This window comes from Eriocheir sinensis, chromosome 44 (assembly GCF_024679095.1).
Source record: "Eriocheir sinensis breed Jianghai 21 chromosome 44, ASM2467909v1, whole genome shotgun sequence".
Classification (NCBI taxonomy): domain Eukaryota; kingdom Metazoa; phylum Arthropoda; class Malacostraca; order Decapoda; family Varunidae; genus Eriocheir; species Eriocheir sinensis.
Window position 1 is genome coordinate 12238530 of NC_066552.1, and position 26539 is coordinate 12265068.

Here is a 26539-nt window from a genome sequence, read left to right on the forward strand (position 1 = left end):
AATGCGTAATAAAGCACTGGAAACACTGGGATGTGCTGGAAGTCTGCTGCGAATGACAACAGCAAACTGATGCGTGGAGCCCAGCGGCGGCTTTTACTGAAAATACTCTTGATTTAAAAGAATTTTACTTCTAAATTGCATGGCAATAACATAATTAAAATTTTCTGCTAAATAGTATTCTGCTATATCGAGCTTTTACAGTACTTCTACTTGTACTCAGACTAAAAGTACTCGACAGTTTTACAAGTACTTTTGAGTACAACAGAAAATGCCAGCGTGTAGTGAGTGTGCTGTTTGATGACTTGTATGAGTGGAGATATGAGGTCATGGTAAGGGATTAACAAAGGTGCGTCCTAAGCTCAGGGAGACCACGGACCATATAATAAAGACTTCTAGTAGTGAAATTTAGCTTTCAAAGTGAGTTTCTTCTAACTTTCCTACTAGAAATCCTTAAAAGCCACTGAAAATGTAAGTCCTTGAGGGGTACTTTTAACCCGTATAGCACGGTTTTAGGAAATCCCTGCTTTGGCAGATAAAGCGGGATGCGGGAATTCCCGTCATCTGCTGTCCCGCCAAAATTCGTACTTCACCACATAATATCTCCACCGTGCTGCAACCGAGGGATTTCTAGTTTCTTTCAACATGTAGGTAAAAGATTGGCGGTGAAAAAGCACTATGAACTATTAATGTTTTTGTCTGATACCCCCACACAGAGCATTGATGAAAAACACCAATTTCGCCAAAATTCAGCACCACGGCACACACTGCGAGCAGAGAATCGCCCTCTCGCCCGTCCTTTAGGGGTAAATGCCTTAAGAAGCACGGAGTGAACTTAACAGGACACCAAAACGTAAAGAGTTCTCTGAAAAGAATGAACCTTGTCAAGTGTTCAAAGAGGGAACATTGGGTTAAGATTCGTTTTAGGTCCGTGCCAGTATCTCATTACCTACCTTATGAAACATCAGTATCTCTTCATATATCTTTTCTACAAACCTTCAACAGTCATGGAAACGCTTTGAAAATCCAATTCAAGGACTTTTTTTTTACTCTTGAAAATAGGGGATAATGTTTACGAAAGCGCGTCGCCTCCTCTGCTGGCCGCGGCGACCTGCAGCGGGTGTTGCGAGAAATACCTCCTCGCTGAAATAAGTCACATACATGAGGGGGGGGGTCCAGGGGGGGGCGCAGCCCCCCCTGGTTAGAAGGAGGGGTCGAGGGGGGCGCAGCCCCCCCGTTAGTAGGTCGTAAAGTTCGGTTGGAGTAGTTTAAATATACTCCCCGACCCTAAGCCCTCTGCGAGCTATTTTGCGGCTGCGGCGGCTGCAGCGTCGCCGCGGCCAGCAGAGGAGGCGACGCACTTTCGTAAACATTATCCCCTATTTTCAAGAGTAAAAAAAAGTCCTTGAATTGGATTTTCAAAGCGTTTCCATGACTGTTGAAGGTTTGTAGAAAAGATATAAGAAGAGATAGTGATGTTTCATAAAGTAGATTATGAGATGCTGGCACGGACCTAATACGAATCTTGAACATTGTCAACTTTCATAGCGCACATCTGTTCGTTCTGTTCGCCGTGAACTTAGCACCTGAGGAAAACTAAATTATGCGAGGTGGGTACGAAGGATGTGTGAACCGTCAGCCACGTAGAGGAACGGCACATCTGAGCGCTCACGCAAGACCCATCAGTTCGTTGACTTTATCTTTTGTTTTAAACTGTTTGAGGTAGATTCCTTTGACTTTCAGAAGGGAGCATGTAAGCACTAACTATTATAATACAGGTCTCTTCTCTCCAACCTTTGATTTGATGAAACAAATAGTCCGGTAAAATAGACAGGAATAAAGACTACCCAATACACTAGTCATGGAATAGGCGAGTTTGTCCAACTTTAGCTATCTTAGGCGCCATCTGTTACCCAGAAAGCCGCGCGAAATACAAATTAAAGCTGATAGAATAGTGTTTGAGGGGACTGTAGGTATGGTCAGGATTTCGAAGAAGTACCTAGAACACACAAACAAAGTATTGTATTGGCATCCATTTTAATTTCGCGCGGCTCTTTAGGTAGCAACATGGCGCCTGAGATGAAGTTGGCCAAAGTCTCCTATTCTATGGCTCTTCTTCCAAGTACAACGTAAAATATATTATTTTGAATTAACGGCAAATGGAACAGAAAGGTGTCTGCCATGACAGTTAACAATGTTTCTTTAAAGACTTGACAAGGGTCGTTCTTTTCAGAGAAACCTGGTTTCAGTTTCCCTTAAAGTTCCCATCGCGTCCCTTAGATTATATATTAGAGCCATAGAATAGGAGACTGTGGCTAGCTTTTTCAGGGAGAGAAAAGAAGGGAGAAAAGAGAGAGGAGACCGGCAAGAAAGGATATAGGAAAAATAAAAGTGCTGGAAAATAGATGATTTTTTTTTTAATATAACGATATATAGTAGCCTTCATATTAATCGTAAGACTCTCTCATCTCTTACTTAAACAGTAACTCCTTCCTTCACACACACACAAAACATTCCTCACGGGACAACCTGTATATAAATATAAGTAGAACCACAAGTCCACAACCATCCTGCAGTCAAATTTGCCCCTATTTTTGTACTTAATTTCATCCCGGGATTTCCTGGGATGTGCAAAAATATCCCGGGATTATTAAACCTTGAAAATTGTCCGGGATCCCGGGATCCCGGGAAACAAACCCTAGATGGGACCCTCGCGTGTGTATAGCAAGTGTGGGCTTTGGTAACAGGTGGCACAGGTAAGGATGGGACCCTAGCGTGTGTACAGCAAGTGTGTACTATGGTAATAAGTGGCACAGGTAAGGATGAGAGGAGTATATAAAAAAAATAGACCTCGTGTGTGTCCCTCAGAGCAGTCTGTGCCACGACTCAGCTACGTCAAACGTTGCTCTGTCAAGATGACTGCTAGGTGGTGGCTGGTTGTCTCCTTGGCGACAGTGGTGCTGACAGACGACTTGGCCTCAGGTGACGAGAAGGTACGGCTTGCTTCCACTCTGCTACATGCCAGAGGGAGTGTTCGGGGGATATTTTCACCCAGCTGGGACCTACTCCACACCGACGTTTGCCCCTCCGACTGTCGTTCCTGGAGGTTTTCAACTCGACTGACTTTCCCCTTAGACCTATTCCTTCCTAAACAATCCCTCCCAAAGTAAACTTCCATTTGGACGTCCTCCACACCCGGAAGGTCCTTCCAGGACATTACTCTCCTGACTGATTGATCTCCTGGACATTTACTCCTTTATATTACCTCTTGACTTCGTAGAGGTTGAAATCTGACTGCTTTGCTGTTTGATGCACCGTAAATACTCGTGTTTCAAGCTAGGTGCATTACTATTTATACTTGTGTTAATTAAAGTCGATTTCATGTCAGAGTTGCCCCTTCCGGTGATATGTATTATTACGTATGTAGGTCTGTATTTGTGTTTGTGTATGTGTGTGTTTGAGTTTGGCGCGCGAGGTGTTGGGCGGGAATTGCTGTGTGAGCTTTGGGACGGCAGAGCCGTGCGCGGGGACGTGCAGAGTCTGCTTGGAGCCGCCAGAGAAGGAACACGCACCCGGTACAGCTGTCCGAGTCCGCCCCTGTGTGCCTTTGTCCCTGAAGTTTCTGTACTTTTGCCTACGGAACTGTTTACGGTGTACTTAGCTTGCCATCAAAGTGGGAAACCGCTATTATTGTGCTTTTAGTGTTATCCCTTGCCTTCCTCCCCTCTGTGTCTATCCGCGCCGCGGTTCGTCTGGCTTCCTGTGAAGCGTCTGCTCGGGCCCAAGATCGAAGTAAGTAAGGTCGACCAACGCGCAGCCCGTCGATGACGTCACGAGAAGGGATCTCTCATTCTCTCTCAGATGCGGTTCCTCTCCCATTCTCTTTCACAATTCAACGGGAGCTAGGCTACTTTCAAAGGAGGAAGTCTCTCTCTCTCTCTCTCTCTCTCTCTCTCTCTCTCTCTCTCTCTCTCTCTCTCTCTCTCTCTCTCTCTCTCTGTGTGTGTACACACACACACACACACACACACAGAGATATATATATATATATATATATATATATATATATATATATATATATATATATATATATATATATCTATATATATATATATATATATATATATATATATATATATATATATATATATATATATATATATATATATTTTTTTTTTTTTTTAAACAGCTAAGGAGACAGTTCAAGGGCGTAAAGAAAAATATAAAAAAAGCCCGCTACTTACTGCTCCTGAATAGAGGTAAAAGGAGTGTCCAAAAAGAGAGGTCAATTTCGGGAGGAGAGGTGTCCTGATACCCTCCTCATGAAAGAGTTCAAGTCGTAGGCAGGAGGAAATACAGATGAAAGAAGATTGTTCCAGAGTTTACCAGCGTGAGGGATGAAAGAGTGAAGATGCTGGTTGACTCTTGCATAAGGGGTTTGGACAGTATAGGGATGAGCATGAGTAGAAAGTCGTGTGCAGCGGGGCCGCGGGAGGGGGCGAGGCATGCAGTTAGCAAGTTCAGAACGGCAGTCAGCATGAAAATATCGATAGAAGATAGAAAGAGAGGCAACATGGCGGCGGAATTTAAGAGGTAGAAGACTATCAGTATGAGGAGGAGAGCTGATGAGACGAAGAGCCTTTGACTCTGTCAAGGAGAGCTGTGTGAGTGGAATCCCCACACACATGAGATGCATACTCCATACGTGGGCGGACAAGGCCCCTGTAAATGGACAGCAACTGTGCAGGGGAGAAGAACTGGCGGAGACGGTACAGAACGCCCAGCCTCGAGGAAGCTGATTTAGTAAGAGATGAGATATGAAGTTTCCAGTTGAGATTTTGAGTTAAGGATAGACCGAGGATGTTTAGTGCTGAAGAAGGTGATAGCTGAGTGCTGTCAAAGAATAGGGGATAATTGTTTAGAGGATTGTGTCGAGTGGATAGGTGGAGAAACTGTGTTTTTGAGGCGTTGAAGGACACCAGATTCCTCTTGCCCCAATCGGAAATAATAGGAAGGTCTGAGGCTAAGCGTTCTGTTGCCTCCAGCCTTGAATCGTTAAGTTCCTGTAGGGTGGGTCTTCTATTAAAAGAAGTTGAGTAATGCAGATTGGAGTCATCGGCGTAAGAATGGATAGGACAGCTCATTTTGGAAAGATCATCAATGAACAACAGAAAGAGAGTGGAAGATAGGACAGAACCCTGTGGGACACCACTGTTAATAGGTTTAGGGGAAGAACAGTGACCGTCTACCACAGCAGAAATAGAACGGTCAGAAAGGAAACTGGAGATAAAGGTACAGAGAGAAGGACAAAAACCGTAGGAGGGTAGTTTGGAAAGCAAAGATTTGTGCCAGACCTATCAAAAGCTTTTGATATGTCCAACGCAATAGCAAAGGTTTCACCGAAACGGCTAAGAGAGGATGACCAAGAGTCAGTTAGGAAGGCAAGGAGATCACCAGTAGAACGCCCCTTGCGGAACCCAAACTGGCGATCAGATAGAAGGTCAGAAGTGGAAAGGTGCTTTTGAATCTTCCGGTTAAGGATTGATTCAAAAGCTTTAGACAGACAAGAAAGTAAAACTATAGGACGGTAGTTTGAGGGATTAGAACGGTCACCCTTCTTAGGCACAGGCTGTATGAAGGCATACTTCCAGCAGGAATGAAAGGTAGATGTTGACAGGCAGAGGCGAAAGAGTTTGACCAGGCAAGGTGACAGCACGAAGGCACAGTTTTTAAGGACAATAGGAGGCACTCCATCAGGTCCATAAGCCTTCTGATGATTGAGGCCAGAGAGGGCATAGAAAACATCATTTTGAAGAATCTTTATAACAGGCATAAAAGAGTCAGAGGGGGGATGAGTAGGAGGAATATGCCCAGAATCGTCCAGGGTGGAGTTGTTACAGAAAATTTGAGCGAAGAGTTCAGCCATATATATATATATATATATATATATATATATATATATATATATATATATATATATATATATATATATATATATATATATATATATATATATATATATATATATATAGAGAGAGAGAGAGAGAGAGAGAGAGAGAGAGAGAGCATCGCGGTGTGAGTGTGACGGATGGAGTTGCCGGCTAGCTCTGCTGTTTGTATACCCTGTGTTACGTCACGTAAAGGACGGGGAGGATGCGCGGAATGGAACGAATTTTGGGCCGCCCGTCGGGTCGACCTTACTTCGATTTTTCTCGGGCCTGTTTTGTTTCACTACCCCGTGTTATTGTACGCAGCCTGCCTGCCTGGGGGTGTGTGGTTATCCTGGTATTGGTGGGCTTGGTGTGGCGTAACAGTATCATTGAGGATTAAGTGTAAACCTCCCCAGTAGCCATATCCAAAACTGGTTTCCTAAACTTACTCTAGTATAAATTCGTTAAAAAAAATCGACCTTTACATTAGTATATGCTGTAAATGCTCAGTCAGAACTGCTCTTTAATTATACGCAAGAAAACAATACTCACTGGAAACAAATGAATACAATTACCCTTGATCAAAACCTGTCTCTGTCTCTCCCTGGCGGTGATCCCCATGCCATCCACTCTTGGACGGTGAAGCAGCAGGAGGAGTGGTCCTGTGACTTTATTGGTGGCAAGTGTGTGGCGAAGGCTGCAAAGTGCCCTGAGAACCTGGCCGAGTCAGCAGACTGTCCGGAGGGGTGGTGCTGCTTCGGAAGTAAGTGACACGATTGGTCACACATCATTTAACAAGTGTTGCCCTTCGCTAAATGGGGGAAATCTTCACACGCCTTACGTGTGTTCATATATATTACATGTTGAGTTTCTTTAGTTCTGGCACCAGTAACGAGATGAAGGACTTTCTACCCCCAGGTCCCGCTCTCTTTATAACGTCTGTTGCCTTCATCTTCCGCTACGTTCTCTTCCTCAGCTTTCACTTCTCCCTTTCCCTTTCACGCTTTGCTCACACTCTCGGGCCCGCTTCCTGACTTAATAGAACCCAGGTCAAAGGTTGGAAAATGGACACCCTTCACATAATTGAAAATTCATCGAAATTTTAGGGTAACTTTTCTTACAATTTCAAACAATAACTTCGCATACATCATCGACATTTTATCGGTTTCTATTGAGACATAGTGGTTGTTTTCGTCAAAAAAGATGAAAATTTCAACTTTCAAACGGAGGAGGTAGCAAGGAAAATGTAAATATTACGGACCATAGTCCGGACCCACTCACCAGATGCGGACTGTTAGTTCTTGGGGTCCGAGGCTACTTCAGGTCCGGGGTCATTTTCATATACATTTATACATATTTCATATATTTTGTTTTAGTACTTGTTTCGAAGTGAATAATAGTAATTAGCGTCATGTGTAGGTAGGCAAGTTTTGTTTAATTTATACTGAAAGGATTGATTTGTTGTTATACTGTATCTTATCGTATACATACATAGGTAAATTTGATTACAAACTTGACCAATAGAAGACAATGAAAATATTATATTGTATGATTCACATATTCATCCCAAGTGTACAAGTGACCTAATCAGCTGTTATTTAAAATGGCCCCAATTGCATTTTATAAACTGACTCATGTCTGAATAAAAATATCGATAATAATTGTCTATATTTCCATAACAAACTCAATATTTTGAAAATATTACTGGTTTGTTGCTGTTAAGTTTTCCTTAAATAAAAAAAAAAGATTATATGAACTATTATCTAAGGAAACTAAAGTCAGTGCTCCAAATGCAAGTTAACGCGAAATCACTTACTATGTCTTCAAAGTTTAACTTCCGCAAAATACTATTCTCTATGTACTTGAGTGGCACCATGTTTAGACGCTTTTCTTTAATTTTTGCCCGTGCTTCATTCTTTATCAATCTAAGTGTTGAAAAGCCACGGTCTCCATTACAGTTTGACACCATGAGAGACAGTTAGCCTACAACCGATATATTAGTTCAACCTTCGGAAAGACTTCTTTCAATGTGTTGCAAGAGCATTCGGTATAAAAATAACTCATTGCTACAGACTTGGTTTTCAGTTCGACTACGGAAATCATTGTATTGGGGCTTTGGAAGTGGAGTATTTCCTTTCATCTGCGAGTTGTGGCACTAACAAGCCTCTGAAGAATAATGCTGAACTAACAAATCACAGTTATGTTTAAGTGAACTCCTATCCATTGTCATCACTTTAGACAGGTAAACAAATTTTGAGCTGCCATCATGATGAACTGGAGCACGGCATGTTATAATTTAGTCCAGTGTTCAACTGAGCAATAATTTTTAGAAAGACCTCGACTCAAAATTTAACGCTTGAGCTCTCGGCAAACTGTTTTTTATTTTTTTCTGATGGTGGAGTCCTCATTATAAGTGTCAGTTTCACTAAGCTCTTTTCCTTGTTCTTCAAAACCATAAAATTCTGAGCGAAACCAAAGCACAAAATCCTTTACAGAATTCAAGAGACCAGCTGCGTAGCACACTGAAATGCTTTGCTTCTTTTGTTAAACCTTTGCAGAAAAGTGTCCCACCCACAGTGTAATGAGGATGCCAGTTTCTAGTTTGTGAAGATCACTTGATAATCCCTTTGCCTCTTGTCTAGTATTTTGTTTTCTCTTCTATGTCACCTTTGATATGTTCTAGAACATACTGAATCCTCTTTACACCTTTTCGCGCCGCATTCGTAGCTTCAGCACAGAGTTTCACTGGGCTCACACTTGTAATGTTATTGGAGTTAAGGAGACCGTATAATGTTATTGGAGTTAAGGAGACCGTATAATGTTATAGTTAAGGAGACCGTATAATGTTATTGGAGTTAAGGAGACCGTATAATGTTATAGTTAAGGAGACCGTACACTTACCTATGAAAGTTCACATCAGGTTCAGTAAGCTGCAGCTCCCTGGGTTATCACTTTAACACACATAACCGAGACTGACCCCCAGTATGTGAACTTGACGCGTCACGGACCCGTCTTCATTATGTCATCGTCTCGTCAACAGAGTCCGTCTGATTAGTTTCTCCGTGTAATCAAATGTCTTACAAGTATTTGCTTGAAATAAAAAAAAATGCCTAAAGAGTAGGCACACGTATGAAAAATCTAATGTAAAAAATCATCAAAATCTTCTGACTTTAGTGTTGAGTCATGGTTGCCTTCAGTATATCAACGTTCTTAGATCTTTTCAATGATGCATTTTATATCATTATTTTTATTAATTTACTTTTATATATTGATTAATTTTTTAATCATCGGGTGTCCCCAGAAAGCCCAGGGCCTGAGGCTACAGCCTCATTAGCTTCATTGTAAACCCGCAACTGCCAATCACACACATATAGCCAGGCTTTCGTAGGCGCTGTGGGCATTTACATGATTAGATTTGTGACCCCGTTCGTATTTTGACAAAGCTTCTGTACCATGAACGTGAAAAAAACTCATGAGAACCCGATTAATCTCCATATTGGTCCATAGAAATAAGTGATGTAAAAGGCGGAAGCGTTTCAGAATACCAACGTAAATAAACGATGTTGTAATCTCCTCAGCACTGGCGAGATTTGACAAGAATGGGACGGACATGGGTGAGATTCTGGAACATCGACTGGGTGAGTTTTTTCCTTTGGAGTGCTGCATGCGAGGTGTGAATGTCGGTTTAGTTTGCGTTAATCCATATTTTGTTTTACATGATTACCTATATTGCCAAAGTGTAGGAGTCGTGAGCTTGAATTACGGATGAGTAGTCTAGCCTAGCCAAAGCCACGTCTTCCTAACAATAGAACATAATACACCTACAGCATATACTCTAGTAGTTATTGATTTCTGTATGACAGGTATGTTCGAGTTTTGTATTCCCTTGCAGCTTCATCCGTGTGCATTGTCCTGGAGAAATGCTGGAAGAAGGGAGGGAAGTGCAAGGCGACATGTTCTCCCAATGAGAAGGCGATACCCAAGGGCTGCCAGGGACAGAATTGCTACTGCTGCGCCCCTTTTAAGCAAAGTAAGTGTATCGCCAAGGACCTACGCATGTGCAGCCTCTTCTTAGAAAGACGCTTCCCTTGTACACGTATCCTTCTTAGTCGTCATTAGCACGTCTTCAATCTTGGTATATTTCCATGATTCTTCCACGCTTCCTGATTCTTCACCGCTTCCTAGCATGGAGAGATCGGAAGAGCGAGCATCATGGATTTGGGACAAGATAGATTTTGCAAAAGTTATCCAAACTCTCCTATTCTATGGCTCTGATATAAACTATAAGAAACGAGGTGGGAACTTTAAACGGAAACCAAAACAAAGGTTTGTCTGAAAAGAACGACCCTTGTTACGTCTTCAAAGAGGAAACATTGTTAACTGTCATGGCGGATAATAACAAAGATTTTGTGTAAATACCACGACACTTGACACCGTTGGAATAGAACGTTGTCAAGTGTCCTGGTATTTACACAAAATCTTTGTTATTATCCTAAAAACGGAACAACCTTAACACTATATGACTTTATTGGATTATCCAGTTATTTAATCAAATTCATTTAAAGGTAGTAAATAGCTGACATATGAGAGGAACGCTATAATAAGGAAGAAAATTGAGAACATATTAACCAACATTTAGGGAAACTGAGGACAGAGTCTTATTAAGTGAGAGACTAAGTAATTTTATATATAAAGATTCAAGTATGCGGATATCGCGTCTATCACAATTCTCTATTATTTCGAAATGTTGTTTCTTAACAATAATATTACAAACCTCAGCGTGCTCTCTCACAGCTGAGAAAAGGTGGTGTGGCAGGGATAGCCTGTTCTGCTGGACTGACCGTTTGGAAACAGTTCACAAACTGTTTGGAAACACTTTCCAAAGAGTTAGAAAAGAGTTGGTAAAAAAAATCCAAACATCGATTCCTGGTTCGGGCGGGCTTTGTCAGTATGTATCAGAGCCACGGAATGAGAGATTTTACTAACTTCATTACCGGCGCCGTGTTGTTACCAAATGAGCCGCGTGAAATTCAAATTGATGATGATAGAACAGTGTTTTTCGTGCTCTAGGTACTTATTCAAGATCCTGGCAATACCTAGAGCACACAAAAACACACTATTGTATCAGTATCAGTTTGAATTTCGCACGGCTCTTTTGGTAGCTAACAACATGGCCCCTAAGATAAAGTTGGACAAACGTTCCTATTCTATGGCTTTGTTTGTAAGCCCCAACTAATACACGGGCTCCAAATAGTTGTATGTATCGTTTGCATCTAAAATAGGCCAACCAACCCCTTTCCAGACTGTAACGCCAAGCCAGAGTGCACAGCCGCCCACGGCAAGTGCAAGAATAAGTGCGGCGACTGGGACATCGAGGTGAAGGGCGGCTGTGTGGGCGACGACTGCAAGTGTTGCGTTGATTCTAGCAATGGTAAGGAGGCGCCCTTACATGCTTCTGATGAGAGAGAGAGAGAGAGAGAGAGTGTGTGTGTTCGATACACAAACAAAAGGTAATACCTAGGTGCTTCCGTTATTTTTCAGTCTGTAAAGGTCAGTCGCAGTGTGAACAGGGCCGCGGCCACTGCCGACACGCGTGTGAGAATGGCGAGGCAGAGACTGGCGCCCGCTGTGGTGCGCAGTGCAAGTGTTGTGTTCCCGTGTCTGAAGGTAACGAATGACTAAGCTGTTCCTTTCGTTACTTAACTAATTATATAATAAGTTAGTTAGTTAGTTAGATTTCGTCCCTCTTTATTTTCACTTCGCGTTTTCTCTCTAGTCTAGCAGATCTTTTTGATATATAGTAGACTTTTAAACAGAGTGTTCTACCCCTTACTATTTGCATATTTCATCAATGATCGTTCCCAAGATGACTCTCCCATCCATTCCTTTAGCAATGACCCCACTCCGCATTTTCCAACATCCTATGCCCGACGACAATCTCAGCAGGAATTATTATAATTCTACAGGATCTGACACACAGCTACAGAGTGCTTGACCTTTGGGCTCTGTAGTGCTGCGTCATTCGTCATCATTATTACATTACTGTTTCCCCGCCACAGTGTGCAAGGTCCAGCCGGCGTGTGACGACGGGTGGGGGCAGTGCCGCTACTCATGCTTCGTCGGGGAGACAGAGAAACCCGGGGGCTGCGGCCACAGCTGCCGCTGCTGCGTGTCTGTGGCTGACGGTGAGGGTCGAGCGGCCAGGCCCTGCACTCATGCCCGGGTCCTTAGCGGGATCATGTTTGAGGCCATTGGACGCTGGATAGTCTAGTGGTTTTGAAATGACATGTCACTAGGTTCTTTAAACGTCTTAAGCTAAATTTAATCCCGACCGTAACAAACAAATAGATTGACACATGCACATATAAGTAAATCTAGATATATAGGTAGACAGACAAAATATATGTACTTGAATGAATATAGATAAATGAAACGGTAAACAGATCATACATATAGACATGAATATATACAGATTAATAGGTAGGTAAACAAAAAAATACATGTACTTATACAAACATAGATAAAATGAACAGGTAGACAAATAGAGAGATAGATAGAAACTTTCGATATATATATATATATATATATATATATATATATATATATATATATATATATATATATATATATGTAGATAGATAGATAGATAGATAGATAGATAGATATTAAATAAAGATAAATAGGGAGACAAGCAAAAGATGTATGTTCTTTAATGAATAGGTAAACGAATAGGCTGACAGACAGATGGATAAATAAAAACTTTAGAAACTTGCATAGATACAGCCATGGAGAGGCAAGACAGGCAGGGGAAGGGTTGAGGCACACCGATACACTTGGCCATATCCAGCTTTACGAGTGTTGTCTCTTCGGCGCAGAATGCAAGGACGTGGAGAATTGTGTACAGGCAGGAGGCTCACTGAAGGCCCGCTGTTCCGAGGGGGAGAAGCCCGTCGCTGGAGGCTGTTCACACAAGTACTGCTGCTGTGCCCCTGTTGAAAGTGGGTTCATTGTGTTGATCCATCACCATCATCATCGCTATCATTACCATCGTCATCATTACCATCATCATCATAACCATCATTACCATCATCATTTTCATCATCATCATCATCACCATCATTACCAATATTACTATCATCATCATCATCATCATTACCATCATCATTATCATCATCATCATAACCATTATTACCATCATCATCATTTTCATTGCCATCATCATCACCATCATTACCAATATTACTATCATCATCATCATCATCATCACTACTATTATCATTACCATCTTAATCATCATTATCATCGTCATCATCATCATATCCATCATCATCATTTTCATCATCATTGTCATTACCATCATCATAATCATCATCACCACTCACCATCATTTTTCCCATTATCATTATCATCAATCACTATCATCATCATTATCGTCATCATCATCAATATTAACATCACCATCATCATCATCATAATTTCAGTCACCATTATCATCCATTATCATCATCATCAATATTATCATCATCACCATCACTATCATCATTATCAATATTACTATCATCATCATCACCATCACTATCATCACTATCATCATCATCATCACCATCACCATCATTTCCATCAATATCATTATCTCTGTCATCATCATCAATATTAACATCATCATCATCATTATCACTGTCATCATCATCAATATTAACATCATCATCATCATTATCACTGTCATCATCATCAATATTAACATCATCATCATTATCACTGTCATCATCATCAATATCAACATCATCATCATCATTATCACTGTCATCATCATCATCAATATTAACATCATCATCATCATTATCACTGTCATCATCATCAATATTAACATCATCATCATCATTATCACTGTCATCATCATCAATATCAATATCATCACCATCACTATTATCACTATCATCATCAGTATCACCATCATTTCCATCAATATCATTATCACTGTCATCATCATCAATATTAACATCATCATCATTATTATCACTGTCATCATCATCAATATTAACATCATCATCATCATTATCACTGTCATCATCATCAATATCAACATCATCATCATCATTATCACTGTCATCATCATCATCAATATTAACATCATCATCATTATCAGTCATCACCATCAATATTAACATCATCATCATCATTATCACTGTCATCATCATCAATATCAATATCATCACCATCACTATTATCACTATCATCATCAGTATCACCATCATTTCCATCAATATCATTTTCACTGTCATCATCATCAATATTAACATCATCATCATCATTATCACTGTCATCATCATCAACATTAACATCATCATCATCATTATCACTGTCATCATCATCAATATTAACATCATCATCATCATTATCACTGTCATCATCATCAATATTAACATCATCATCATCATCATTATCACTGTCATCATCATCAATATTAACATCATCATCATCATTATCACTGTCATCATCATCAATATCAACATCATCACCATCACTATTATCACTATCATCATCAGTATCACCGTCATTTCCATCAATATCATTATCACTGTCATCATCATCAATATTAACATCATCATCATCATTATCACTGTCATCATCATCAATATCAACATAATTTTCATCATCATCACTATCATCATCATTATCATAATCTGTTAGGTTTCATCCCTCTCCTCACCCTCTCTCCAGGCAGCGTTGGCCTCAACTTCATCCTCTTCTCACAGGTTCAGATCAACTTTCCTATTAAAAATAACACGGAAACTCAGCCAATCAGCAGCGATTTCATGGGGGGCCCGGCGGGGGGCAGAAGGAGAGGCAGAGTTCAGGGTACTACAGCTAGTATACTAGTATATTACTTAAGTGCCTTAAACCTTCTGGTCTATTGCCTTGGCTTGCTTTACCTACAAGTTTTGTACTGCTATACGTCTGTCTTTCTCACGGCTGACAGAACTGAGTCATCCAGTTAGCGTGGACTGTGTTGCATTTTTTTTATAATCACTGCATTTGTATATCGAGACAGGGCTGGGGATGACTTTTTTATATGAAGGGATAACAAAAAGTTTTGCCCTTCCCGCTGTATGTATGATGTCACTCCTTATGACGTGTTTCCGGACCCCCCTCCCCCCAGTGTGCCAGGCGCTGCCGGCCTGTGACAGGGGCCGAGGCCACTGCCGCGCCACCTGCCTCGTCATGGAGAAGGAGAAGCATGGCCTCTGCGGCAACCACTGCAAGTGTTGCGTCGCCTCACTCGACGGTGAGGCCATGGCATACAGTTTTCATTGCCATTTCTGTTCAGATTTACTAATGAAATATCAGCGTGGCTTGGTAGCCCTTTAAACTTGAATTGGCTATTTTAATGTAGCATCTACTATAGTAGTTAGCGAAAAGAAAGGGATTCCGGATGCAGTAGACGGTTAATCTCATAAATAACACACATAAGGATTATGCTTTTTTTTAGAGTGGGGCTTTGCTTTTTCAAATAGAATTCGCCGAGGTGAAGCACTGCATCAAGGCCGGGGGCTCCATCAAGACTAAGTGTACCTCCAGGGAACAGGAAGTGGCTGGCGGCTGCTCGGGGAGCCATTTCTGCTGCTGCGCCCTGATAGACGGTGCGTGGGACGGGCTGGAGATAAGATTGCACAGCTATATTGTACACCTGCTTTATTATCAAATGATCGAAGTTGCTTGAATAGCTGGCTTGATACTCTCCTCTAGAGAAACTTGGAGGGTTCCCTTTTGTAGCCCAGACCCACAGATCTCTGGCGGTGCCCCTATTATGGGAGTAACTGTCTACAAGTCGCTATTGCCTTTGCAGTGTGTGACGCCAAGTCGGACTGCAGCAGCGGCCACGGCGCCTGCAGGAGCACGTGCAAGTCCCATGAGCACGAGACCTCCGGGACCTGCGGCGACCACTGCAAATGTTGCGTTGTTACTCTGGACGGTAAGTGCCTGCTGACGGGTTCTGGCAATTACTGAATACACGCTGTAGCCTATTCATTACTGGAGACAAGGTATATTTGAGTTTAACAGTATTGAAGGCAAGGAATGCATCAGGCTTTATTGATTTTCTTCCCAGTGTGTCACCTGGAGACGGAATGTGCGGCGGCGGGCGGCACCTGCAGAACACACTGTCCCTCCGGCACCAAGACGATCAGCGGCTGTAAAGGCAACGAGTGCAAGTGCTGCATCTCCACCAAACTAGGTGATCAACCTCGCTTTATTCTGATCATATGTTAGTGTTCTAGAATGAGAGGGTCGCAAGTGCCTTCGCCTCCTAAACAGAGGTTGTTCTGAACATAATATGAGTTCTCTAGAATGAGAAAGCAGCAATCGTTTCACTGGACTAAATAGAGTAGGGCAGCAACAGGTTTTGCTCTGGAACTTCCGATTCAGATATTTGTACGTGCTAATTACGATCTTTCTTTGTCAATCAGAGTCTAAGTGTCACGCCGAGCTGGCTTGTGACAGCGGCCGCGGGCACTGTAGGGGCAAGTGCAACAGCTGGGAGGAGGAAGTGACCGGGAAGTGCGGCTCCTTCTGCAGGTGTTGTGTGGCCACGGTGGACGGTGAGCACCGACGATCGTTACTAGAGGGGCCCTCATCGTGCCGGGTCGCGTTCCTAACTTTGCGATCCCAGCAGCCCTAAAGCCTTCCCAATGCTGAATCATCATCCAATAATTTTTCAAGCTTTGTGTAGAATGGTTGCTGTAGAAACTATTAGCTATAAAAGGTATAATCATAAGTGACATACTAATTTGTGATTGTCTTTATAAAGAGGGGCATACCGATACGTTTTTTTAAGTAGTTGTAGATGCTTTAACAAATCTTCCCATGGCAAACATTCCCTCCCTTAAATCTGAAACACTTCCCCGCGGAGCGAGTGGCCCCTGGGTAGGAATCCCTGAAAGTGAAGTATCACATATTGGACTCGGTATATTTCCTATCAGTCATATTTTTTGTAAGAGATAATGGACAGGAACGGGATTAAACAATAGGAAAAAATAAACCTTATACGCTAATCAACAAATAAAAACCGTCTGCCTGGAAAGTCGCCAGTTTTTGCCAAAGCCGTGAAATAGGAGAGTTTGGAAACTTGATCACAGGCGCCGTGTTGTTACCAAAAAAGTAGCTCGAAATTCATATTGATGCTGATGAAACTGTTTTTTTTATGCTCCAGATACTTCTTTGAGATACTGACGATGCCTGAGTACATAATAAGAAACACTTTTAATTTTGCATCAATTTGACTTGAGCGCGACTCTTTTGGTAACAACATGGCGCCATCGATGAGTTGGCCAAACTCTCCTATGCAATGGCTCTGGTTTTTGTTTAAATTGGCGTTCCGTGATAGAGGAATTAACAACAAACAAACTCGTTCCTCACTGCACAGTTCTTCTTGACTTGGAAAAGTGCAAGGATGCGGGAGGATCGTTCAAGGCGTCGTGCACCAAGTCAGAGAAGGAGGTAGGCCGCGGCTGCTCGTCCAAAGACTACTGCTGCTGTGCCCAGGAGGACGGTAAGACGACGGATACCTTCTTTTTCCCGTATTTTTTTTTATATATTTTTGTAAACACCTAACAAGTAATGGCAGACACTTATTGTCTTTAGCACGTGTCTAGTAGGCTACCTATGTAGACAGGGATCTTTCAGCTAGCTTGAATTTTTACTTGTAGTAACATGCAGAGACACTTTTTCGCGTGGGGCTGGGCAGGAGGGAGATTTCCCACTTCCTCAGCCTTTCCCTAAAAGTCCACTCATAGTCTACCACCGCGACCCCACCCCTTGCCATCCTTCCCTTCCTACACACACCTGCATATCCCAGGAGATTTACATAGATATTTAGACCAGTCCAAATTGGTGGTCTGTCCTTAAATTTAAGTGAAAGACTTAAATTTAATCTTTAGGTCCCCTCCGAGCCAGTGCACTTGCTAGTGATAGAAGGACTCGATCGCGCCCCAGGGGTAACCCTGAACAAAAACGGCAACCTAATCCCACATCTGGATCGAAAAGAATCCAGGCTGCGCTAGAACCACATGAACCCAATGAAGCATGAAGAATACGTCTGGCAGCTCCGCGACAACTCACGGACCTCTCTCACACACCCCGCCGACTCATTTTCTCGCTGCCCATCGTGGTATCGACTTCGTCTTCTGCCCCACGCTGGTCATCGTCGGGTGGCCTGGCCCTTCCCCGCCCCACTCTGCCCTATCTTTATAGGGGGAGTGTGTGTGTGTGTGGTTTACGGCGCAGAGGGTGTGTTGTCTCGTAGCTGCCGCTACTCAACCCCTCTACCCCACCCCACTCCCCTTTTGACCATAGGTGGAGTGGGTGGGTGTGGTTGATAGCATTTGGGGCCATTACATCAATGCATTGCTGTAAGAATTGAGGTCTGACGCAATTTTGACACCCAGGTCCTTGACGCATTGAACGCTTTTGAGTTTAACGCCACGCATTTCGTAATCGAACCTCTTATTTCTTGTTCCAGTTTGAAGAATCTGGTACTTATCGATGCTAAAGGGCATCTCCCATTTATCAGACAAAGCTGAAATTTTATCCAAATCTTCTTGGAGGCTTTGTCTGTCTCCGTCAGTGAGGACCTAGTTAGCAATCTTTGTGTCGTCTGTAAATTTACTAATGAGATTATTGAGTCCAACGTCCACATCGTGGATGTAAATAATAAAGAGCACTGGGCCAAGAACCGAGCCCTGAAGGACACCACTAGTGACCGGCGCCCACTCTAAGTCAAATCCGTCATCACCACTCTTTGCTGTCTTTTGCTCAACCAATTTGCGATCCATTGGTGTACTTGACCGTTAATTTATAAAGTAATTTATGGTGTGGAACTTTATCAAACGCTTTCTGGAAATCAAGATATACTATGTCCAGTGATTTGGTTACGTCATAAACTGAGAAGAGGCCGCTATAAAAGTTCAGTAGGTTTGATAGGCAAGATCACTTATTGCAGAAGTCATGTTGTGAATCATTAATTAATGAGTGGTTCTCAAAGTGACTCACAATTTGGTCTCTGATTATGCTCTCAAGTAGCTTACCTACTACTGAAGTTAGACTAATGAGCCTGTAATCATCCGGTATTTTTTTTTTGTATCCTTTTTTTAAAATTGGTGTTACGTTAGGTTTTTCCAATCCGAAGGGACGATGCCTTGTCCCAAGGACATATTGAATACTGTTGTGAGAGGAGAGTATTTCTCTCTTTGTTTCTTTAAGAAGTATAAGGTAGGGTAAGGTGGGGTAAGTTGCCCTCCTTAAGGGAGATTGCCTGTTATAGCCACATTTTTTGCAATAGAATTATGAAAAAAGGTTGTGTTGAAATCTTAGGCTAAGGCCTATCTATGGTATATATTATATCCACTCATTATGATTTACACCTTATTATAATGAGAATTTAAAAAAAAATAATAAAGGGGGCTTCTTACCCCGCATGTGGGGTAAAACGCCCACTGGGTAGGCCTTTTACCCCACTCCGGCTTACAATAATAAAACTCACAGAAACATAAGGAAAATAGTTTTTCACATTATAAGAATATAAAATGTATTCCCTTTTTGAAAACTATACCCTATAAATCTCTCTTTATGTGAAATATTGGAACACAGTCAAATTTGTGTCTCCTAGTGAGTAATGTAAAACTAAACAATTAATTAATTTTCTAAAAGGTATCCCCTTCTTTTAGACTGGTAATACGAATATTACACTAGCTTCCCTTTCTTCTGAATTTTTGTAACAAAAGGAACATATACTTTCATGAAAAATATATGGAACTAAATATTCAATAAATTTGATAAAATGTCCTTTCTGTTGAATATTGATATCTGAAACAGTTAAAAACATCAACTTCCTTATAGTCTCAAACTCAAAAGTGTTCACTTATGGATGCCTTTCAAAAACTTAAACAAATTCTATTTATAGCAATACTGTAATGCCTAATTAGACTCGCAGTTTTGACATACGTACAGATCTAGGCCTACTCCAGTTGTGCATTCTGCATGTGACCAATTTTTACAACCCCGACATTGGACCCATTTTTCTGAAGGTCTGCTGCTATTAGCAAATGGTTCCCCACACATCAAACAAGGTCATTTGCCAATTTGCTGATAATGGGGTAAAAGGCCCACATGTGGGGTAAAAGGCCTCCCTGTGGGCAACTTACCCCAAAGGCACAGGGGGCCTCTTACCCTGGCAACGCATATATACACAAAATGTCACCATCTTTCCTACAAGTAAGTAGGCAGAGTATAATCACATGAAATATGGTCTAGACATCTTAGAGCAACTATCCATAGCCATCAGGCTAACTCTACAATTCTTTGTCGTTAATTAGGTATCATTAAAATCACTGAAAACTTACAAGAAATTTGTCAAAAAGAAGAAATGTCCCCTTGTGGCCAGAGCAACTGTCCATTGTTTATTCCAATAGTTCCTATGAGCACAGAGAGTTGGCGTTGCCTATTTGATCATGTGACTGGTTGAGAAAGGAAAGAAAGACAAAACCAAGGGGGGGCCTTTCACCTCAGGGGGGCATCTTACCCCACCTTACCCTATATATTGGGCTTTTATTTGTTTAAGGATTGGAGAGCATTTAGGACTTCATCGGCAGTTATTACGAAGTTAGGCAATGCATGATCGAGATTTATGTTAGTACTGTTGTCGTCGCTGGTATTGGAGGTAGTTGCGGTAAGACCGAGGAAAAATAGTTGTTCAACAAGTTTGCAACACGTTGGCTTTCAGTCACTAATTCGTCATCACTGAAAGGTTAGGGTTCGATTCTACTTTTGATCGCCTTTCTGTTGTTTGTATAACTGCCGTGATTTCTCTTCTTTTTTTTTTTTTTTTAGCCTGTAACAAATTTCTTTCCTAAAAATAAAATTTGACTTCGCTATTAAACCAAGGTGGACTTTTATTTGTATCTATTATTAGTTTTAGTAGTGTATAGGGGGTAGCAAAGTCCGTGACTGTTCCTACCTATGCCTATTAATAGTTTTATTTTCATTTTTATGCGAGACTGTTTGCTTATATCATAGTTTCCAAATCAATACACTTTAGTTCCTGCAGTTCGTTTGAAAACCATTGACCACTGGCGTTAGGAGTTCTTAGCGGACTAAAGGATCTGTCTACCTTAAGGCGGTGGCTGAGTGGTTAGCGTGCGGGACTCACATTCACCGCGTACTGGATGACGTGGGTTCGAATCTGCTGCTACCACCTGGGATTTTTCAGTCACCGCCGAGTGGCCTAAAACTACCCACATGCTGTCCTGAAGACCACTCATCAACCCAGACTTTAGAGGAAACCGTCCAAGTGAATCAAGAATGAGCTCCGGGGGGCAGCATGGACCAAGACAAGATGGCGCCACTATAAAAACACTTGCCTGTGCCATGACGGGCTGGGGCCGACCACCACCCAAGCCCCTCAAGAGAGCCTACCGGCGCCATAAGCTGGCACGTAAAAAATAAAAAAAAAAAAAAACCATTCTAATGTGTGCTGTTCCGCTGTTTCAGTATGCCAAGCCAACCCGAGCTGTGACAGCGGTCGCGGGCAGTGCCGTGAGTGGTGTGAGGCGTGGGAAGACGAGGAACACGGGGGTTGTAGCGGCCACTGCAGGTGTTGTGTTGCCAAGAACGAAGGTACCAGGATAAGGGCTTTTTATAAAACTAACCTGTGTCCAACATAGCAGGTTCATTGGTTCTTTCTCCTTTATGTCAATCATGGTAGATCCTTTTTTAGTTATCTTTGTGCAATGTGGGAATTTTTTTTAAATTATCACTCCCCAACCTGGGAGCTCCTTTTTAAGTTTTCTCTGGTAAACGTGGGAACTTTTTTCATTATCTTTGCAACAGCTGTGGCGCATCTGGAGAAGTGCGTGAAGGCTGGTGGACTGTTCAAGGCGGCGTGTTCCAAGGACGAGAAGGAGGTCTCTGGGGGTTGCCATGGTTCCGATTACTGTTGCTGCGGCCCCGATGACAGTGAGTGGTGGCGGATGCGAAAAAAGTTTCAATCCATGTCAGTCTAAAATCGTGGTGATTCCGCAGTTTATTGAATTTATTAGAAGTTTATTAGAGTTTATTAGAAAAGGATCATTAACATATTCGATATTAACCCCCCCAAAAAAAGTTAGAAATTCGAATTTTACACGAGAACACGCTATTTTCCTATTGTTTTGAATATGCATAGTTTCCCCCCAAAAATGAGCATTCTTATATCCTAAAGTAATGAAAAAAGGGTAGAAATCCGACTTTTGCACGAAGATACGCTATTGGTTTTTTTTTCTCACCATCTTTCACACCACCCAAAATCAAAGGAAGGAAGGTCGACCGACGGGCGGCCCAAAATTCGTTCCTTTCCGCGCATCCTCCCCGTCCTCCTCGTGACGTAACACAGGGTATAAAAACAGCAGAGCGAGGCGGCAACTCCATCAGTCACACTCATACCACGATGTTATCCGCACGCTAGTCTTTTAACTACTCTCGCTCCCGCCACATTCTCTCTCTCTCTCTCTCTGTGTGTGTGTGTGTGTGTGTGTACACACACACACACACACACACACACACAGAGAGAGAGAGAGAGAGAGAGAGAGAGAGAGTCCTCTTTTGAAAATAACCTAGTTACCGCTGAATTGTGAAAGAGAATGGGAGAGGAATCGCGCGTGAGAGGATGAGAGTTCCCTTCTCGTGACGTCATTAACGGGATGCGCCTCGGTCGACCTTTCTTACTTCGATCTTGACTCCACCCGCAGCGTGCAGCGCCCAGCCGACCTGCGAAGGGGGTCGTGGCAACTGCCGGGTCAGATGCAACATTTGGGAGGAAGAAGTGTCCGGCAGCTGTGGCGGTGGGAGCTGCAAATGCTGCGTTGCTGTTACTGGAGGTTTGTCAAGGTTTCGTGGTTTGCATAGGTTATCGTTAGTTTATGCAGAAAAAAAAGTAAGTGTTAGAGCAGCAGGAGGGAGATGGGCAGAAACTGGTTCATGAATTGGATATACTGTGAAGCAGATAATAATGTAGTTAATGCAAACACGATCGATATTAAGATGAGTGGGCTAAAGAAAATTAAGTTTGGGTACATAGTCATTTCGTCCGCCTGTGCCTTACTGTTTCTGGTACCTATACACTCCTTGGCCTGAATATGGATATCATTCATAGGGTGATGCATCTTGGTATTCATGATATATCGAGACCTCTGCCGAGAATATTTGCAATACATTAGGGCTTTCCTCACTGTGATATAGACACCAAGTTGGTATACAGTTGCAAAATAGTTAATATCTAGCCTAGTGTGATATGGTACACAGTGTTGGATTAAAGGAAAAAAAGTGGCTGTACTATAAAACCTACAACCCTAAGCCTTATAACATTTCTTACGGAAGCTCTTCAGATATAGCCCATTCAGGCTGGCAAACAGCGACCTTGGCTGACTAGTGAGAGACTTTCTTCAGTGTGTGCTGTATGTGCTGAGTGCTTGTGTTTGACCCCAGTGGTCGCCTTGAAGGAGGTGGAGGAGTGCGCGAGTGGCGGCGGGTCCTTCAAGCACGAGTGCACCGCTGAAGAAGAGGTGGTTCCGGGGAGCTGCTCGTCCTCACACTTCTGCTGCTGCGTGCCCAAAGACAGTTAGTATTAAATTTTATTATTTCTATATACAAACATTTTTCTTACTTTTTCGATCTATTATGGAAACAACTGCTTTTTCTTCACTGTGTCCCCTAAGTCCTGCATCTTCTCTAGCTTCGGTGTTCATTGGCTGAATTTCTCTTCATTGGTTTTGATAGAAAAGATGACTCAAAACATGAAAAAGATGGCACGTGTAGAATGGGGATGTATTTGAAGTCTACTTTACCCTGAATGAAATATGAGGGAGGGGCGATGATTTAAGGATAAACTGGCAAGTGGAGACATTGGTGAAGCTCCTTTCCTATTCACGATGCTTAGTTTTAAGAATTCTCGTAAGGTTAACCCTTCACATGTCTGTCATGGCAGCGTGTCAAGCCCAGCCAACTTGCTCCAGCGGACGAGGACAATGCAGGACCTTGTGCAACGTCTGGGAGGAGGAGGACAAGGAGAGTAGCTGCGGCGCGACATGCAAATGTTGTGTTGTGCCTACAGATGGTAAGAGCAAGCCTTCTCCTGTGCTTGAAACGTCCTCTGTTTTGATGACATGTGTTCACCGTTGCCAAATTATCGTACTCAGAGCCTTGTATTTAACGGTTTCTGAGCCATATCTATTGCCAAAAAACATTAATAATTAACCATGTTAACGATATCTACTGTCATGACTTAGGATGGGATTACGTTAGATAGGATTAACTGTAAGTAACGTAGCCAGTTAATAGCCAAGGTAGACATTACGTGCTACTCTTGGCAAACCTAGGTAGACTTTCTCTCACCTTGTGCTCTGAGGAGGGATAACCAAACCACAATTACTAAAATAACATTAATATTTAGAGTTAAAAGAAATTACAAAATATTTCGCCTCACAAGAACAACATACATTTCTCCACAAATCTCCCAAGATACACTATCCCATCACCACACAGACACAACACACATATCTCCAAAATCCTTCAACACACACCCTCTCACCACACAGAAACAGCACACAAATCCTCCCAAAACTCTCCAACATACACTATCCCATCACCACAACCTCCACTCCTTACTCTTCGCCCCAACACCACACCCCGTGCCTCCGGCAGACAACCTTACCTCCTCACCGCTCTGACCAAAAAGTGACGCTCAGGGATCACTCTGGGTCAAACCTGGGTTACTCCACGCCTCCCATCACCGTGACACGACAAAATATCACGGGCGGCCAAGTTGCCCATCGGTCCTCAATGACATGACGCCTCCCATCGCCGTGAAGACAAAATATCACGGGCGGCCAAGTTGCCCATCGCTCCTCAATGACTTGACGCCTCCCATCGCCGTGAAGACAAAATATCACGGGCGGTCAAGTTGCCCATCGCTCCTCAATGACTTGACAGAAAATTCTCTTCCTGCTCTTCCGCTTGTTGCTGTGACTTGCGTTAATTTTCTCTCCCTCCCTTCTTCCATACATCACCGTGACTTTAACTAATTTTCTCTCTTACACATAGTCCTTAACACTAACATAAATTAACTTGTATTAATATATTATGGGGAAGTGGCGCAGAGATATAACAATATATAACACCCCCTTTCCCATAAAAGCATGAGTCAGCCTCTTAAGCCCCTTTCACACTGTGCCGACTCAGGGCCATGACAACCCACGACCTGTATATGGATAGCATCTGGGAGGGGAAAAAGAACTGGTGGAGACGATACAGAACGCCTATATAGCCTCGAGGAAGCTGATTTAGTAAGAGAGGAGATATAGGGTTTCCAGTCGAGATACTGCGTTCAAGATACACCGAGAATGTTTATTGTAGAAGGTGTTAGCTGAATGTTATTGAAAAATAGGGGATAGGTGTTAGAAAGATTGTGTCGAGTTGACAGATGGAGAAATGGAGGTTTTGAGGCGTTGAAGGACACCAAGTTCCTGCTACCCCATTCAGAAATGAGAGCAATGTCTGAGGTTGAGCGTTCTGCAGCCTCCACTCTAGAGTCTTGTAAATACTTGCTGGAAGGGTCTTCTGTTGAAAAAAAAGTTGAATGTAGTGTCATCGGCGTACGAGTGGATAGGGCGGTTTGTTTTGGAAAGAACATTGATTAACAATAGAAAGAAAGTGGAAAATAGGATAGAGGCCTGTGGAACACCATTGTTGATAGGTTTAGGGGAAGAGCAGTGATAATCTGCCGCAGCAGGGATAAATCGTCCGGAAAGGCAACTGGAGATGAAAGTACAGAGAGAGGGATGGAGTCCGTAGGAGGGTAGTTTTGAAAGCAAAGGTTTGTGCTAGACTCTGTCAAAAGCTTTCGAGATATCTAAGGCAACAGCAAAAGTTTCACCGAAAACGGCCGAGAGAAGATAATCAGGAGTTAAGTCTGCAAGATCACCAGTAGAACGCCTCTTGCGGAGCATATACTTAAGATATATATATATATTTTTTTTTTACATCTAAGGAGACAGTTCAAGGGCGTAAAGAAAAATATAAAAAAAAAGCCCGCTACTCACTGCTCCTGAGTAAAGGTCAAAGGAGTGTCCAAACCGAGAGGTCAATTTCGGGAGGAGAGGTGTCCTGATACCCTCCTCTTGAAAGAGTTCAAGTCGTAGGCAGGAGGAAATACAGATGAAGGAAGATTGTTCCAGAGTTTACCAGCGTGAGGGATGAAAGAGTGAAGATGCTGGTTGACTCTTGCATAAGGGGTTTGGACAGTATAGGGATGAGCATGAGTAGAAAGTCGTGTGCAGCGGTACCGCGGGAAGGGGGGAGGCATGCAGTTAGCAAGTTCAGAAGAGCAGTCAGCATGAAAATATCGATAGAAGATAGAAAGAGAGGCAACATGGCGGCGGAATTTGAGAGGTAGAAGACTATCAGTATGAGGAGGAGAGCTGATGAGACGAAAAGCCTTTGACTCCACTCTGTCAAGGAGAGCTGTGTGAGTGGACCCCCCCCCCCCCCCCCACACACACACACACACACATGAGATGCATACTCCA

General features: G+C 42.5%; 1 protein-coding gene across 3 annotated transcripts in view; it reads left to right on the forward strand.

Annotated features, from left to right (window-relative positions):
• The first annotated feature begins 2373 nt into the window (after window positions 1-2373).
• Window positions 2374-26539, forward strand: part of LOC126980505 (multiple epidermal growth factor-like domains protein 6) — a 50954-nt gene continuing 26788 nt past the window's right edge. The window contains exons 1-19 of one of the 3 annotated variants that reach the window (XM_050830473.1): window positions 2374-2990; window positions 6573-6690; window positions 9506-9565; window positions 9820-9957; window positions 11230-11358; window positions 11469-11594; window positions 11987-12112; window positions 12803-12925; window positions 15088-15213; window positions 15443-15568; window positions 15775-15900; window positions 16036-16161; window positions 16394-16525; window positions 17350-17475; window positions 21471-21596; window positions 21810-21935; window positions 22706-22834; window positions 23442-23573; window positions 23941-24069. In XM_050830473.1, coding sequence (XP_050686430.1) covers window positions 2820-2990; window positions 6573-6690; window positions 9506-9565; window positions 9820-9957; window positions 11230-11358; window positions 11469-11594; window positions 11987-12112; window positions 12803-12925; window positions 15088-15213; window positions 15443-15568; window positions 15775-15900; window positions 16036-16161; window positions 16394-16525; window positions 17350-17475; window positions 21471-21596; window positions 21810-21935; window positions 22706-22834; window positions 23442-23573; window positions 23941-24069 — 2395 coding nt within the window. In that variant the 5' untranslated portion in view covers window positions 2374-2819. The remainder of the gene's footprint in view (window positions 2991-6572; window positions 6691-9505; window positions 9566-9819; window positions 9958-11229; window positions 11359-11468; window positions 11595-11986; window positions 12113-12802; window positions 12926-15087; window positions 15214-15442; window positions 15569-15774; window positions 15901-16035; window positions 16162-16393; window positions 16526-17349; window positions 17476-21470; window positions 21597-21809; window positions 21936-22705; window positions 22835-23441; window positions 23574-23940; window positions 24070-26539) is intronic. The other 2 variants (XM_050830474.1, XM_050830475.1) reach the window with 2 other exon arrangements.